General features: G+C 33.0%; 1 protein-coding gene and 1 long non-coding RNA gene across 2 annotated transcripts; one reads left to right on the top strand and one right to left on the bottom strand.

Moving 5' to 3' along the window:
• Positions 1-571: 571 nt before the first annotated feature.
• Positions 572-1,424, bottom strand: LOC143064546 (uncharacterized). The gene is made up of 2 exons (XR_012975272.1): positions 1,262-1,424; positions 572-725 (listed from the first exon to the last, which is right to left on the bottom strand). It is a non-coding gene; the product is annotated as an uncharacterized LOC143064546 (long non-coding RNA).
• Positions 1,425-6,818: 5,394 nt separating this feature from the next.
• LOC143064579 (vitelline membrane outer layer protein 1 homolog) lies at positions 6,819-16,881 on the top strand. Its single transcript, XM_076237499.1, has 4 exons — positions 6,819-6,839; positions 11,952-12,153; positions 13,832-14,041; positions 16,562-16,881. The coding sequence occupies exons 2-4, from the start codon at positions 11,986-11,988 to the stop codon at positions 16,802-16,804; spliced, it is 621 nt and encodes a 206-aa protein (XP_076093614.1). The 5' UTR covers positions 6,819-6,839; positions 11,952-11,985; the 3' UTR covers positions 16,805-16,881.
• Positions 16,882-17,345: the final 464 nt, after the last annotated feature.

Genomic DNA, 17,345 nt, shown 5'->3' with positions numbered 1-17,345 from the left:
CTTCTCCTAGAACTTCTGCTAGCTAAGGAATTCTCTCTCTCTATAGCACGTAACTCATTAATGAATGTGTTCATTCGTTTACTTTCTGTTTCCACAAATTGCGTAAAATCTTGCATTTCACCTGATAGTTTATGAACTTCATCCATGCCTTCAGCAGTGTTAGTCCTCGAAAGAAAATCTAAGTATTCTTTACAAATTGTGTCATAACGTACAGTTCCACTCATGAATTCTGTTTTTAGCTCCTGTAATGATGTTAACTCATTTGAATACGGTTCAATGTTTCTTGCTAAAAGCTGAAGGTCACTTTTTACGATTTGCATTTTCAACAGAAATTTTCTTTGTTTGTTTTCAAAAAGTTCTTTACCACTCTCAGTAAGTGTGCGTAATCTTTTATCGGTATCCGCAGTGTTGATCATCTCGGATGTAGTACTTGACGCAGAGTCAGTATTGTCTTCTATACCAGCCATCTTGAATGCCGGGTAAGTTATATCACTAGCCAGTCAAATCTCCTTAGTCTTTTTACTGTAATGACTCCCATCTATTCTTTGCGGGCATTAAATAATGGACTTCATTAAAGATAACCGTTTTATTTATTGTCATATAATCCACTCTATTAACACAATGTAGCATGAATAACAAAGGTATGCTGGTGTTCAATGAATGATTACAAATGATGACAGGTAAGTATAACTCCAAACTGAACGTGAACATCAAACGGTAAAAAGCTGAAAGAACAAATAAAAACTCAATATAAAACCTATCAATCAAAAAGATTTGCCAAAACATACAAAAATACAAAGTTGGCTTATGACACTAATTGTGTTCCATACATTCACATAAAAATACAAGCATTAACAATATATCAAGTTTGGTTACATAACTGTGAGTCGAAACTGGTGTGTTCAGCTTTTAATGTGTTGAAAACTCGACAAGTATCAAAAATTATGTATACAAATTATGACACGAATTGCTTTCCATACTTTAAAAATAACGAAATGAGGGGGGTGCTATGAATCATACAAAAAATACCAAAAAGGGTATTTGAATGTTTATAGAACATTTTTATAGTGTAAATGTTGTATCTGTGTGTTTACAAGTAATAACAAACGGTTGTGAAACAATAAAACAAATAATCTGGTGACGTGGCATATTTGTCATCATTGTCATTTACCCAACGTTTTATACGTCATCAAAACACAATACATGTTATATATGTTTACAATAAACAGTTCTTCAAATTGTCAATATGCTATAAACTTACACTGTGCCGGAATCTGGCAGATATATCAATAAATGATGCTGAATCATCAACGTGAGCATGTAAATAAGGGGAAATTACAAAAGAGGGGAAAGTAACGAAGAAGATAGTAAATGTAAGTCAACTTTCGGAAACATCATGAAATAATTACGGACGAGTCAGTACAAATTTATTGTCATAAATGGAGGTTAGCAGCAATTTACACACTTCATAAATCAAGGTGTGAAATAAATAAAAAAGCAATTTTACATTTATAAGCATTTATTGCATGCATTCTGTTTTGTTTCTTCTCTCGAATAGTTGTTATTCTTGGAAATTCTGTTACATACATATTCATCATTCAAATAAACTCATCTTAGATACCAGGATTAAAATCTTATATTTGCGCCAGACACGCATTTCATCTACAGTGATGCTCGAATCGAAAAATGTTTAAAAGGTCAAATAAATATGAAGTTGAAGAGCAACGGAAACAATTTGGTCAACAAAAGTATTTTAATTATAGCTATATCGACTTTTTATATCCGTCCAGGACAATTTTAAGAGGACAACGGACTTGTACGCTACTGATTATAGATGTAAACAGATAAAGAAATAATTCAAATAAGGCGGTCGAATTTGTATAATAATTTGCAATCGAAATTATCGAATTAAATAATTTTTGAAATACAGTAAACACATAGCTAGTTGTGTCTAACGTTCGCGTCATATGTTGTCTGGGGGATGATAGTTGTCTTATTTGGCAATCATACAACCCTTTCTTATATTTAGATAGAAAAGTAAGTTACGGCTTTTCTAAATAAAATGCCAAATAATCATAAGTTAGTCTGTCAGGGTAATCATTGACAAAAATACTCAGATAAGACCAATTCAAAATACTTATCCGTCTAATGAGGAAAAACATACTGATTTCTATTGAAAGAAAAATTCAAAACGTGTAGCGGGATCCCAATACTCCCAGGTGGAGGGCTATGATTATATGTCAAAATCAAAAGCTCAAAAACATCAAACGAATGGATAACAACTGTCATATTCCTGACTTGATACAGGCATTTCTTTACAAGAAAGTGGTGGATTAAACCTGGTTTTATAGCTAGCTAAACCTCTCACTTGTACGACAGTGGCCTTATATTTCATTATATCTACAAAAAAGTGTGAACAAAACAAACTGACATAATTGGTACAAATGTCAAATTGGGGTACAACATTCAACATTGTGTTATAATCTTAATCACTATAAAATTAAACAATCTATGTCGCCTTCATTTAAATAACGTGATAACGAAGTCTCTTAATATCATTTCAAGTTATAACTGATATTTATATAGATTACGTACATTGTAATCTGAAAAGTCCAAACGGAAACGGGCATATAAACACTTTGTGTTTATGTTAGATGTATTCCTATTTGTATCCATCAGATGAGTTGAGCCTTTATCAACTGATTTTTATAGTTCGTTCTTATGTTGTACTGTTACACGACTGTCTCAGGTTATTAGAGTATTTGGATCCCGCTACAATGTTTAATAGTGTATGTATGTGGCTCTCCCAAGTCAGGAGGCTGAAATTCAGTGGTTTTCGTTTGTTATTGTGTTACATAACATATTATTTTTTGGAACATAAATTAGGCCGTTAGATTTCTCGTTTGGATTGTTTTATATTTGTCATTTCAGGGCCCTGACTATGCGGTATATTCTTTCCTCATTGCTGAAGGTCGTATGGTGACCTATATCTGTTACTTTCTGTTTCACATGGTCTCTTGGGTAGAGTTTTCTCATTGGCAATAATACCACATCTTCTTTTTTGTTTCTATAGAACAATTTGGTAAATTCGATTCAGCGAGAAGGGATATAATTAAAGAAATATCAACGTTTGAAAATGTACAACTATAAAAGGGAACCACATACTGTCTCTATTTCCGTAAACGTTTGCATAGATTTTCCCGTGTGAAATAAAATATCAAAGTATAGAAAAGGATAACTAATTGCTGTATTATTGATCATGATTTTATCATCTAAAGCAAAACATCATAACGTAACAGTAAGACTTATCATTCTAAATTTATTACATTGTAGATAACAACATCTCTGTTTGTAAAGTAATTAATTCAAAGAAATTATATGCAATTTTATGAAAACAATAACAAATACGCTGTTTCACAGAAAACAAGAATGACGTTTAATTAATGTCCAGTAAAGTACAATGTTATTACGTATAAAATGTAAATGTTGTCGTTGATTGATTACTTAAATTATGTTTTATCAGTTAATCAACGTAATAATGACAATAATAAACAAGAATGTTTCCCCAGTACCCGGATGCCCCATCCGTACTATCATTTTCCATGTTCAGTGGATCGTGAGAATGGGGGAAAATCTCTAATTTGGCATTAAAACTAGAAAGATTATATCATAGAGAACATGTGTACTAAGTTTCAAGTTGATTAGACTTCACAACTTCATCAAAAACTACCTCGACCAAAAACTTTAAGCTGAAGCGGGACAGACAGACGAAAGGACGAACGAACAAACAGAGGACGAACGGAGGCAAAGACCAGAAAACATAATGCCCATTAATTGGGCATAAAAAAACACACAAATTACCTGTATTGGCAAAATATTCAGTCCTTAAAAATGTTTAACTTCGTACTTTTAAATGCAAGCTTTATTGACGAGTGAGTGTAGATGAAAAGTGCGCTAGGTTTACATCATCATAAATCTGGTATGTTGAATGAGTGTTGTTTTATTAAAAAATACCAAGAGAATATTATAAGTTAAATGTTATAATGATATGTATAATTGTCTCCTCCATATCAATCGTACCTTTCGCTAAAAAATAGATTGTTGAGACATAATTCTGCATAGTTTGTTAAAATGAAACCGAAAACAAAACAAAGTACACTTGAAAAGAAATTGTGAGGAAATAAAATTTACCTAATTGTTGGTAAAACGGACATTCCATATTTGACGAATATTTTACAGTGACTTTGAATTTAAGTTGTAAAGAATTGATTAAATTCATTGTTAAATATACTTAAAAAGATGGTTAATTTATAACGGTCACTTTAGATTAAAAAAAAGAGGGACTTAAGATACCAAAGGGACAGTCAAACTCATAAATCTAAAACAAACTGACAACGCCATGGCTAAAAATGAAAAAGACAAACAGAAAAACAATAGTACACATGACACAACATAGAAAACTAAAGAATAAACAACACGAACCCCACCAAAAACTAGGGGTGATCTCAGGTGCTCCGGAAGAGTAAGCAGATCCTGCTCCACATGTGGCACCCGTCGTGTTGCTTATGTGATTACAAATCCGGTAAATAGTCTAATTCGGTAGGTCACATTCATGAAAGGGAAGGGGATTGTAGTTACGACGTAAGGAACATATCCGATATCATTTGTGAAACGGTTATTCCATAACGGTCAACCAACTCGTGATGGCGTCCGTAAAATTTACGAAGGGATTTTCATAGATTAACTATAGTAAAGGTTAATATCAATGTACAAACACTAATAAAAAAATATTTAAAATTAAAATGTCAATTGTTCTTGAACAATTAGGAGGTCTTTCCTTTTGAAATGTAAAATATATATTCCAATAGAGGTATAACGTATTGAAAAGTTCTTAAACACACAAAAAACTGTTAAAAATATGATAAAAATCAACAAATTCGCTTTTTAGGAGATGACCTTGACTTTTAACCCTGTGACCTTTGTCAAGATCATCAGTCCACAATGTCATTGCAAAAGACCCCATGGATCTAAGACCTTTGGTTCAAGAGGGAAATCTAATTTTACCTTTTCAGAACAGTTAATGGGGGTTATACTCCTTAAGAATATGTCAAATCTCTTCGGTGAAAATGTAAAAAAGTTGTGCCAGAGTGACCTAAACAATTTTCAGTGTTTACTATTTCTGTAACATCAATCGTTTTTGAGATATCAACCAAAAAGTTGAAAGGTCACAGGTCAAGGTCAACCTTAAAAACCTTTAAAACACTCTTAAAACACCATACATAAGGTAAAAAACATACAATTCGCTATCTGGGACATGACCTTGACATTTGACCTATTGATTTGTCAAGCCATTAGTCCCCAATGTCATTGCTGAAGACACCATGACTCTAGGACCTTTGGTTATATAGTAAAAGCTGATTGTGTCTTTTCAGAAACTTAAAACAGGGGTTATGCCCCTTAAAGAAAGGTCAAATCTCTTCAGTCAAAATGTAACAAAGTTGCGCATTAATGACCCAAACATTTCCCACTATTCAACACTTCTGTAAGTATTAAGGTTGCTGAGATTATCCCAGAACAAGGTGCTAGATCACAGGTCAAGGTCAACATACAAATTTGACTTTTAGGTATTTTTCAAAATCACATGAATTAATGATAAATGGTGAAGATCCTAGGTGTCTACGACTTACGGTTTCTCAGTTCTGGTGGCCAACCGACACCGATTAATTCATAGGGCATAACCCTACCAATGAGTCGTTGAATCTTTTTGATTCAAATGTAACCAAGAACCAGCGTCTGGTCCTGAACAAATTTCACCCTTCGTTTTTTTTTTCTACCTATTACGGTTAAGGTTTTGGAACGATAACCAGGTTTTTTGGTTGCGGAGGGATTACTCCGAGCCGACAAAATTTTTCGACTCAAAGAGTGAGTTGCAGATTCATAACAGCGAGACAAAGTGTGAACATGAAAGCGACATGTCTTACAGCATGTACAGTTAAGGCGGATAATTTCGTCAAAGTTTGTCGGAAAAAAATTAATGATAAACAGAAGAAATACAGTAAGGGGTTTCCCTTTTGAAAAAAAGACCTTTATAACAAGAGGAACACAATTATATCATATAAATGAAGGAAAAGATTTCCATAATTTCGCAATAAACTAAACATGCATACTATTATTATCGATATACTAGTATATTTAAATAAAAAAAATAATTTATATTTATTGTTTAGAAATATAATGAAGCTGGGAGGAAAGACACAGAGAAATATAAATTTATAGCTTATCATTATATTGTCAACATCTGCCTTATGTCCGCATTCTGAACTGTCATGGCTTCGATTTTATGCATCCCGCACTGCCGGTCGGAAGAAGACCAACAGTGACACTATTTTTATTCACCAGAATCCCCAGTCAAATTGAAAGATGACACATTTACTGTTCCTTCTTCTTTTTAAGGTTATCAGTAAATAAAGTACCAAGTCCTAATAGATGAATATTCAGCGACTACATTATCAAAAGACCGATGATTGTGACTTTGTTTATGAAAAGGCTATGGAGTGGAACGATACTGTTTTAAATCTAAACGACTCCTTAAATCATTTTGTTTACAGCACAAACCTATGGCAATTCTTAGAAATAATTTGTCAAGTAACCTCGCCTTGTAACATCCGTCAATAAATTTTAAAAAAATAAAGGTACATTGTAGGTCCCACTTCCTGGAAAAACCCAAATAAACAATTTTAAAAAACACAAAATCGTCATAGCGTTATTCTGACAGGTCACTATATATAATATGTATCAGTCTTGTATTGTATTCATTTACTGGAGTTAACCAATACAAGGTAACTTGTCTTTTTTTTATCTTCAATTTTTTTATTTTTTAAATTGATAAAATGCATGTGAAATTCTACACATGTTTCAGTAGAGAATTTTAAGTTTTTGACGTACTTAAACGTAACAAACCTTAACATTTCAAAAATATGTTCATTGTTATCTCCCGTAGACCATTTAATAGACCATTTAACTTCTGAATTAAACAAAAATCGTATATTTTGACTTACGTAATACACCTTAACTTGGTGGTTGTAAAATTGTGTTTGTCTCCCTTTCTCCGTTTAGTTCAAATTTATTTAATATAGCGTATTCCACGAGCGAGACTCAGAGTATACACTTGTCTTATACAAAAAGGCAAAATTTTGTTCGCATGGGCCACATGTATATACTTTGAAATTTTCTGCCTGGAATAATGATAATTTGCGGGCGAGAATCTAAAGGACATCGAATAATTATTTTTAATGCATTTCTTATGGGAAAATTGAAAATGTGTGTGGGGGGGGGGGGGGGGGCGTTGTCACTGCGGCTCTCAATATATACAGTTACAAATGTTTCATGTTTTCGTGCAAAAGGAGTTTCTGTTGTCAACTAAATTGTTAACATGGCGTTCAGAGAGTATACGGGAAAATGAGGTTTTTTTAACATATATATTCTAAAAAGGATAAATTCTATCAAAGATAAAGGACCTTGTACAAGTTCAGTAAATTAGGTGATTATATATACATGAAGGCTGTTATATTTTTCTAATATTTAGGCATATTAAAATACCCGGATTATTTAATTATCAGATCGTTTTGGGGTTATTTTATTTGATTGCCTTTAAAATGAGTAAGGGCTTTACTTTTCTTTTGTCTTATTGATAACCCATCTTTTTTCAATGAATGATCTGTCGTGTGTGCCATAACCTATCAAGAAAAGTAGTTTCAAAACATGGCCAGCGGAAGGACGCCTCCGTGTGGGGGAGTTTCTCGCTGCATTGAAGACCAATTGATGGCATTCGGCTGTTGTCTGCTCTATGCTTGTGTTGCTTTCTCTTTATTAAACACTTTAACCTCCGACTGAATCTGGATGTTTATTTGTAGAAAGTCTTTTATTAGTTATCTACGGAGAAATGGGAAAAAATATTTCAATTTTTGGATCCGATGATATATTGCTAGCAAAACAAACTTCTGCCCAAATTACGTAAAAATTCAATGAAGGTTTGACAAAGTAATTAATGTCCAAGCAAAGACAATAGATACAATAACCTTTATTCAGATACCTGCTTTGTAATTACCTATGAGCATCATTATAATAAACCAAATTTAGCCTTATTGAAGAACAAATACCGGATATTCTAGCGTGAAAAAAGGACGTTTATGGAATATTAGGGAAAGTGGGGGAGGGGGTGAGGCTTACTGACTGACTAATGTTGATGAAGAAACGAATTTAGAGTTTAACAATGGGAGGGTTGTCAGCAGTCAATCTCCATTTCAAAACTCAAAAATCGACTTAGACACTTCAAACGTTTCATTAGGTCACTAAGGCTATTAGTTGCTTGAAAATTATCAGTGAAAGTGGACGAGCCTGGAAAGATATTGGAAAGTATCATATTTTCCCGGAACTGATTTCCAAAGCTACAGAATAAGACTGAAATTGATGGGTGGTAAGTTAGAGCCCATGGAGTTATGATATGGTTTTTTTTAAAAACAAAAATGACCTCCTTCAGAACTCGGCGCTTACCAAAAATATTGCATCTAGTCTTATGTTTGTAGACCCGTTTGTTCAGCGGGTTTCGAGTTAACTCAATCTTGTGTTTGGATTGTTTCATTGTTGCAAAAGAGGGACGAAAGATACCAAAGGGACAGTCAAACTCATAAATCTAAAACAAACTGACAACGCCATGGCTAAAAATGAAAAAGACAAACAAACAACAGCACACTAGACACAACATAGAAAACTAAAGAATAGACAACACGAACCCCACCAAAAAACTAGGGGTGATCTCAGGTGCTCCGGAAGGGTAAGCAGATCCTGCTCCACATGCGGCACCCGTCGTGTTCCTTATGTGATAACAAATCCGGTAAAAAGTCTTAATCGGTAGGTCACATTCAGAAAAGGGAAGGGGATTGTAGTTACGACGTAAGGAACATTTCCGATATCATTTGTGATACGGTTATTCCATAACGGTCAACCAACTCGTGATGGCGTCCGTAAAATTTACGAAGGGATGATTTCAACCTCACCATTTGAAACTCTTGGTTTAATAGCTTCCTTGTGAGCAGCAACCCTCTATCAAGAAAATCATGATAGGAAATGCAAGCACGGGAATATCGTATCAATTGGGAGATATATACCCCGTATGCAGGTGCTGCTGGAATGTTGCTACTTAGAAATGGAAAGTTCACAATTGGAAAGCTGAAATCATCTCTTTTGTCGTAAAGTTTTGTTTTCAACCGACCCTCATTGTCAATTTCTAGATGTAAGTCAAGATATGAGGCCGACGTAACTGTATCTGTAGTATCCTTTATCTCTAATTCGATTGGATAGATGCGTTCTACATAGTCACCAAATTTTGAATTATTTAGTAAAAGAACATCATCTATATAGCGAAAAGTAGAGTTAAAGGATAGTGCTAACTTCTTATCTTTCCTGATCTTAAGTTCCTGCATGAAGTCAGCCTACATATTCGCTCGACTGTAAATGTCCAACTTTACGTAATGTTTCTGATAAAGCGAGGAGGATTGCAAATTTTAGAAGAAGTGTACTTCTGAAGGTCAAAAGACTTTGCATATAGGTCTGTAGGAATCATACCATCTAGTTTGGAGACAACAGTATCAATTAATTGATATTTGCTGCTGGACATTAAGCAACCAACACTAATTAAAAACAGTTCATTAGGTTTACTAGAAGTTAAAAATCCTCACTTTCACTCGTAATGCATTTAATCTTCTGACAAGATTAAATTTTAAAACTAGTATCAATGGGTTCAATAGACTGGTTTCAAGATTATGGCACTAAAAAATGCCCTGTTTTATTACAAGGCTATGTTGTGCATGTTTTCAAGACATACATAATATAAGATGTCTTCATCTGATGAAAATCTTTTGTACGACTAATTTTTACATATCCATGAACTTTATACCTTCCTTAATTTTTTTTTACTTTTAATTCATTTGGTTGATATATTCAAGCATTTCATTATTTCAAGTTTTATGAACTGCCTTCCTTTTCGAATTTTTACTTGGAGTTCGGTATTTTTGTTAATACTTTAGTTTGGCTAAAAACTGGGAAGTTGGCAATTGGAAAGTTCAAATCATCGCAGTTGTCATAGTTCTAGTAAGGGTTCTGCTCTCCCTTTTCGCAAAATTCAGATTTCTAAAAATGTAAACCTATCATATCCCTCTGGTATCTTTCTCCCCTCTTTCATATTTTGCGTCCGTAAAAATATTTCATTATCCCATATTGGTTGGCTTTTGCATGTTGTGTTATAAAAGTACATATGTATATGTCATGATACACCCCTAACTGTTCACGTTGAGTGGTTTGTTTAATTATCAGGTCACGAAAAGAAAATTATAGTTCATGTGACGAAGTACATTTGAAAAAAATTACAAATTATATAAATAAAGGCAACAGTAGTATACCGCTGTTCAAAACTCATAAATCCATGGACAAAAAACAAAATCGGGGTAACAAACTAAAACTGAGGGAAACGCATTAAATATAAGAGGAGAACAACGACACAACATTAAAATGTAACACACACACACACACACACAGAAACGGACTAAGCATTAGACAAAATCCTATGAGAATAACAAATATAACATCAAAACCAAATACATGAATTTGGGATAGATAAGTACCGTGACACGTCTTATAGTAAAAACACAACGGAAACACAACGTTAAAATGTAACACACACAGAAACGAACTATAATATAACAATGGCCATATTCCTGACTTGGTGCAGGACATTTTTAAAGGAAAAAATGGTGGGTTGAACCTGGTTTTCCTATATAATTTTCTAGGAACCAGAACATTAATTATTCAAAGAAAATCTTAAGATTACAAAACGGAAAAAACAACTTGAATGGTAGTTATATAATATGATGAAATTATCTGGTTATACCCATAAGACGGTTTATTATGAATTACATTATACGTTGAACCACAAACGACAAAATCATTCAATCGCGTAGTGGAATAAACTATTTGTGGATTCTTCTAAATTCAATATATATAACTTTTGGACTAGTTTAAATCTCGGTCTATTTCTGAAATTTATTCTTACATACTTTTGATTTTTTAACCCTGTATGCTAACATTGCCTATTTTTTAACCCTGTATGCTAACATTACCTAGGTAAGTTTTAAAATTGTTTGTATGCAAAAAAAAAAAAACTATGTGACGTATACAATTTTCTGAAGTCAGACACACAAATCAATGAATGTGTTTGTAGATAGATGTTTTTGTGTTCTGTTAAATTGTTCCTTTTAAAATTGTTATACGATGATGACTGATGTACCCATATTTTGACTATTTCATTTATTGTGTCTGTTTAGTTAACCCATCGATGTAAATATAACGGAATTTGATGAGACTGTCATCAAAGTGAGAAGGTTAGCGCTATAAAACCAAGTTTAATCCACCATTTTCTACATTTGAAAATGCCTGTACCAAGTCAGGAATATGACAGTTCTTGTCCATTCGTTTTTGATGCGTTTTGTTATATGATTTTGCCATGTGATTATGGACTTTCCGAATTGATTTTCCTCTAAGTTCAGTATTTTTGTGATTTTACTTTTTGAACAGTACTAAACAAGGTGTACACACTTCACTAATATTATATCATTGGTATATGTATACCACTAAAGATCAATATTTTAAATCAAATAATAAACAGATATAACAATTGTCGTCTGTGCAACATAAATTAAAGGACATTTTATTTATCAGAATAAAGAACCATTGAAGATTTTCCATGTATAAGTATGCTGCTGCCTATAACGAATATTTTCGCCGGCCATTTCTTTCCATTTTTACCCTCAATCATATGAGCTTTGATGTGATTCAATACGGGTTATGTTATGTAAATTGAAAATGATGTATTTTAGAAAATGTTTTTATGCTTTCAGAATAAACTGCGAAACAAAGTCGAATTCATCAAGCATGTGTAGAGTATTATTGTTATTTAGTTTAGTCGTATGTGCTTGTTATGCCACGTTTCCAAGACGCATTGGCAGAACTTTAAAAGTGTCAAATGGTGGACGCTGGGGTACATGGCAAGCACCAAGTTTTTGTCCAGATGGACAATTTGCCAGTGGTTATAAATTAAAGGTATGATATAATGTTTTACAGTGCTGTTTCAAAAGAGCTAAAAATTTGTTAATTCTGATGTTTCCTCGTCTCTTTATGCCCCACCTACGATAGTAGAGGGGAATAATGTTTTCTGGTTTGTGCGTCCGTCCGTCTGTTCGTTCGTCACTCTGTTCGTCCGTCCGTTCATCCGTCCGTTCGTCCCGCTTCAGGTTAAAGTTTTTGGTCAAGGTAGTTTTTAATGAAGCTGAAATCCAATCGACTTGAAACTTAGTACACATGTTGCCTATGATATAATCTTTCCAATTCTAAAGCCAAATTAGACTTTAGACCCTAATTTCACGGTCCACTGCACATAGAAAATGAAAGTGCAAGTTTCAGGTGAAAGTTTTTAATCAAGGTAGTTTTTAATGAAGCTGAATTCCAATCGACTTGAAACTTAGTACACATGTTCCCTATGATATGATCTTTCTAATTTTAATGCCAAATTAGATCTTTAACCCAATTTCATTAAACATGGAAAACGATTGTGCGAGTGGGGCATCTGTGTACTTTGGACACATTCTTGTTTTATTTATTAATTTCCTGTCATACTTGAGAAAACTTCATTATACGAAAAGATGAACAATTTAACAAAAAGAAATTATTATCCATGCAACGTACAAAATGGCTTGATACTTTTCTGATTTTTAATAGTTTGTGAGGTTTAACTAGCTATTCAACAAAGATCAATATCTCGTTTTCTTTGTAAAATTCCTGTTCCAAGTCAGCAATATGGCAGCTGTTTATAATTTATTCTATCGATTGATAGCTTTGATGTTTACATATTTCATTGACTACCCCTTTTTGAATTTGCCTTAGAGTTTTTGTTTTATTTCTTTAGATCACCACTGAGAAATGAAATCGGCGTCTTCATCTTACAATATAGATATCTTTAATGAGAACCGCAAGATACTGAAGAGATATTCAACTCATTAGTCAAAAACAAACTGATAATGCCATGGCAATATAAAAAAAAAACACCGATCAATCTTCAAACAACAGTATACAAAACCAATTTTAGAAATTAAAGACTAAGCAATATGAAGCCCTCCTTAAACTGAATATGATCACAAGTGCTCCGGAAGGTCAAGCAGATACTGCCTCATATGTGGCACTCGTCGTGTTCATGATAAAATGTTACTTAAACCTTTGTGAACTCGGGAGGTTATGATGTAAAAAAGACGAACTTCTTGGTGCTTTAGAAATGATCATATAATATGTCAGTTATATTGTGTCAAATATAGATATTTCACCGCCGGGCGTATCAGCAATGGTGATTTCAATTAATTCTTTACATCTCTTACAGTCAACATAAGCATACGGCTGCTAACATTAATGGTGTACTTATATTTACTAATGATGATTAAAAAAAGAAATAATATCAGTTTTGTCAACACAGATGATAAACCATTCAAATTTCAGACAGGAGACCAGTACTAGTATATCTATTCTCTGTTGCACCACTGAATCACTCAAAAGCAGTAATTCTCAGAACAATAACGAGTCAGATGCTCGGTAATAATCTTGGGAAAAACTGTAAAATAATATCATCATCACAATCATAAAAAAAACTAAGTAAAAATATTATGGATATCTATAACAATAATTAAAATAATTACATTAATAAGAATAAAAATAAATTGCAATGTTGAAACAGATTGAACCAGTACAAGGTTTCCTTCCCTGGCAGGACGATACTTATTTGAATGGTATAGAATTGGTGTGTGGTACCAGATATAATACTTCCGGGAACGGATATAACGTATCATCTGGGTATGGCCGTTGGGGAAATTGGAAAGGATTGATAACATGTGGAAGTGCAGGAAAATTCTTAACCGCCTTCTCTCTCCAAGTTCAAAGTAACCAGGTATTTATTCCAAAAAATAAGAAACATTATAGCCATTCTTTCGAACAACATTATAAGCTTCGATAAAAAGAAATTGAAAGAAAAACTCTTTTTATTTTTTTTTAAATATTTCACAAATGTACACAAAGAAGAACGATGAAGAGAAAATGTAAGTCATAGAAGAAAAAAACAAGCGGCAGAAAGATAAACATCGCATAATAAAACACTACCTAGATGACAAAAGACATTGACAAGTGTCTGAAGGAACTTTAATGGAACGCAAATGTGTCTCTAAAAATCAAAATACAATGAATCTATCGTAAGAATAGAGTTTTTTAAAAAAAGTTGTGAGCTTGTTATTTTAGTAAATAAGATGCATAAAGCATTTAAAAAATTGATTTCTGTCAAAACTGATTGCACTGCTTTAGCCCCTTCCAGTCGTTTTTTACCTTTATAATATCATTACATATGCCGTGGTTAATAGTTAAGAAATAATGCATGGCAGCCGTAGATTTGTTTTCATTTAACAATGGGTTAGGCATTGATATTCGATTATTTTACCCTGAGCGTTATTTCGATTCTGATAGGACAAATACAATAATTTGGCTAACCGTGAAAGACATATACATACGATACTGTTTTTGGCTGTTCTTTTCTACCTAATTTTGATAATTTTAGTAATATTATATAAATCGATGATTATTTTTTTTGATCGTATTTTTCACTTATACATTTTTTTCCATTGTAATTTTATTCGTTCTGAAATTCGTTTTAAAACACTCAATATTCACTTTTGATTTTTTGTTTACAGAAACATACTTGTGATGTCACCATGTTTAGTTGACATGCCAAGACAACAACATCATTTCACGGAATTTTCGTTTTATGAAATTTTTCCATGAGAATTAAGTTAAAATGGATTGATTTGTTTATTTTGCTGTAGAACAGAGATAAATGTATTGTATCTGAATCTTGGTCTACGTAAACTGGGGGTTTTGATGTCGAAAGTTGAGAATATCTGGTAATAGAATAAGTTGTTCGTAACGCAGAACAGCCGTTTTTTGTGTATTACTGCGTATGCGCTAAATGTAGATATATTGTGATTATACTGGTTGACGAGGATAGGTTATAATGTACGGATAACAATGTAACAAAGACGAAATATCTTTTAAAAGATAATGCATTAGGGAACTCAGAGGGAGGCTACTGATGGTTAGCTTTCCATTCAGGTATTTTCTTGGTTGAAATCAAGTTAACTGGATTTCAGCGGAAAATCTTCATCGATCAAAGGTTGAATCTCCAAATTCTAGCTTCCCTTATTTTATAAGTTACTTAAGTTTGCTAGGATGTAAATCCTTTATTTTTCTAAGTTCTTTGTATTGTAGTTTTATGTTTGCAAAAGGTATAGTTTCATTTGAACTTAGTTAAAAGAGGATCGATGCTGCCACCCCTTTTTACTTTGCGCATGTAAACTGAATTATTGTCAAGAAAAAACAATATTAAAAAACTGTAAGAGGGGCTTACTTTTAAACCGGTTAGGGAAACAGTTAACGTGTTATCTGCTGCCAAAGTAAGTGTCCCGCCCCATTTATTTTGGAAGAGAGAGGATGTGACATGCGGACGATATAATATGAGTTTGAACAATTTATTGTACAAATATATTCACTAATAACCGTGTATGTATTTTGGTCATTTTACCATTATTTACAGTCTTATTTTCGTTTACTCAGCACGTCCAGATTTTTATTTCATAATGTTTGCTCAATGTAATAACATTATGATATAAGTTCACCGATAGAATTTGCACGGGCTTAGTTCGTTTGTGTGTGTGTGTTGCATTGTCGTCGTGTTTTTTGTTTCTGTTGTTTCGTTGTCTTTCTTTTATAGTTGATGTGTTCCAATCAGTTTAAGTTTGTAACCCGGATTTGTTTCCTCTCAAACTATTTATGACTTTCGAACAACTGTATACTTCTGTTGCATTTATTAATCCAGAACTATTTTAGAGGATACATTGATTTTATATCAAGCCTTAAAAAAGATCATTTTCTATACAATTGGAAAAGTCCAGGCAAATGATTTCTTCACATAATAATAAAAGTTTGATTTACACAGTATGCAAGCTAGAAATGCTACATGATTATCAAGCACATTAGTGTACATAATCAGCTCACTGACGCAGAGGTGTTTTTTACAGGTGTATTCGGAAGAGGCTTGAATTTATTTGAAGTCGAATGTTGAAGTAACCAATGACAAAGATCTTTACTTTACGAGTTGATCTTGTAAAGTTTGTTCCGTTGAATTTTTTATTGGGCCTTTCGCTTAACTTGGATAAAGTCTAGTGTAACTAAAAATACATTTAAATAAATTAAAAAACAAAGTATTATGGTACTAGTAAGGTACAATTGTATGCCTTAAGATTATGGACTTTTCTGTACCGACCTTTTTTACTTCTTGAAAGTTCAAAGCGTTAATTTAGAAATATTATAGTAAGAATACATGTATTGATATTTTAAGTGCTAAACATTTTAACACTTTTTTCAGGGAAATGGAGATGACACTGCAGCCAACTCTGTAAAATTTCAGTGTCGAAATTTAAACAGTGTAAGCCGTTCTCACAGCATTGGTGATCACGGTTTTTGGGGTAGTTACGGTGCTTGGAGTTTGTCATGTGCAAAAGGAAGTGCTATCTGTGGGCTGAGAACTAAACTACAGAGACCTCAAGGAGGCTTCAGTGATGACACAGCTTTAAATGATGTTGAGTTCTATTGTTGTGGAAGTGATTAACATTTATTTGTACACTATGCTTAAAATTTACTTATTGTTACCGGCTGCAAATATAAAAAGTTTTACTTGAACTACAACAGTTTTGTAAGTGATTAACATTTATTTGTACACTTTGCTTAAAAGATACTTATTGTAACCGGCTGCAAATATAAAAAAAAATACTTGAACTACAACAGTTTTGTAAATATAAAAAAGAAGATGTGGTATGATTGCCAATGAGACAACTATCCACAAAAGACCAAAATGACACAGACATTAACAACTATAGGTCACCGTACGGCCTTCAACAACGAGCAAAGCCCATACCGCATAGTCAGCTATAAAATGCCCCGATAAGACAATGTAAAACAATTCAAACGAGAAAACTAACGGTAAAGTATTTTTTGAACAAGAAAATTTTGTTATTTTATTTTTTTCTAATTTCAGAGCCCATTTTTTAAATACCTATCTCAATTAGGGCAACAACTGTATTATTATGATGTTCAAATCTCATTATTCAATTACAATCATTTTGACAAACAAAGACAAAGGGTATTTACTA

Source organism: Mytilus galloprovincialis, chromosome 1 (genome assembly GCF_965363235.1).
Source record: "Mytilus galloprovincialis chromosome 1, xbMytGall1.hap1.1, whole genome shotgun sequence".
NCBI lineage: Eukaryota > Metazoa > Mollusca > Bivalvia > Mytilida > Mytilidae > Mytilus > Mytilus galloprovincialis.
The sequence above is the reverse complement of the archived record's forward strand: the minus strand, read 5'-3'. Positions and strand labels throughout refer to the sequence as shown.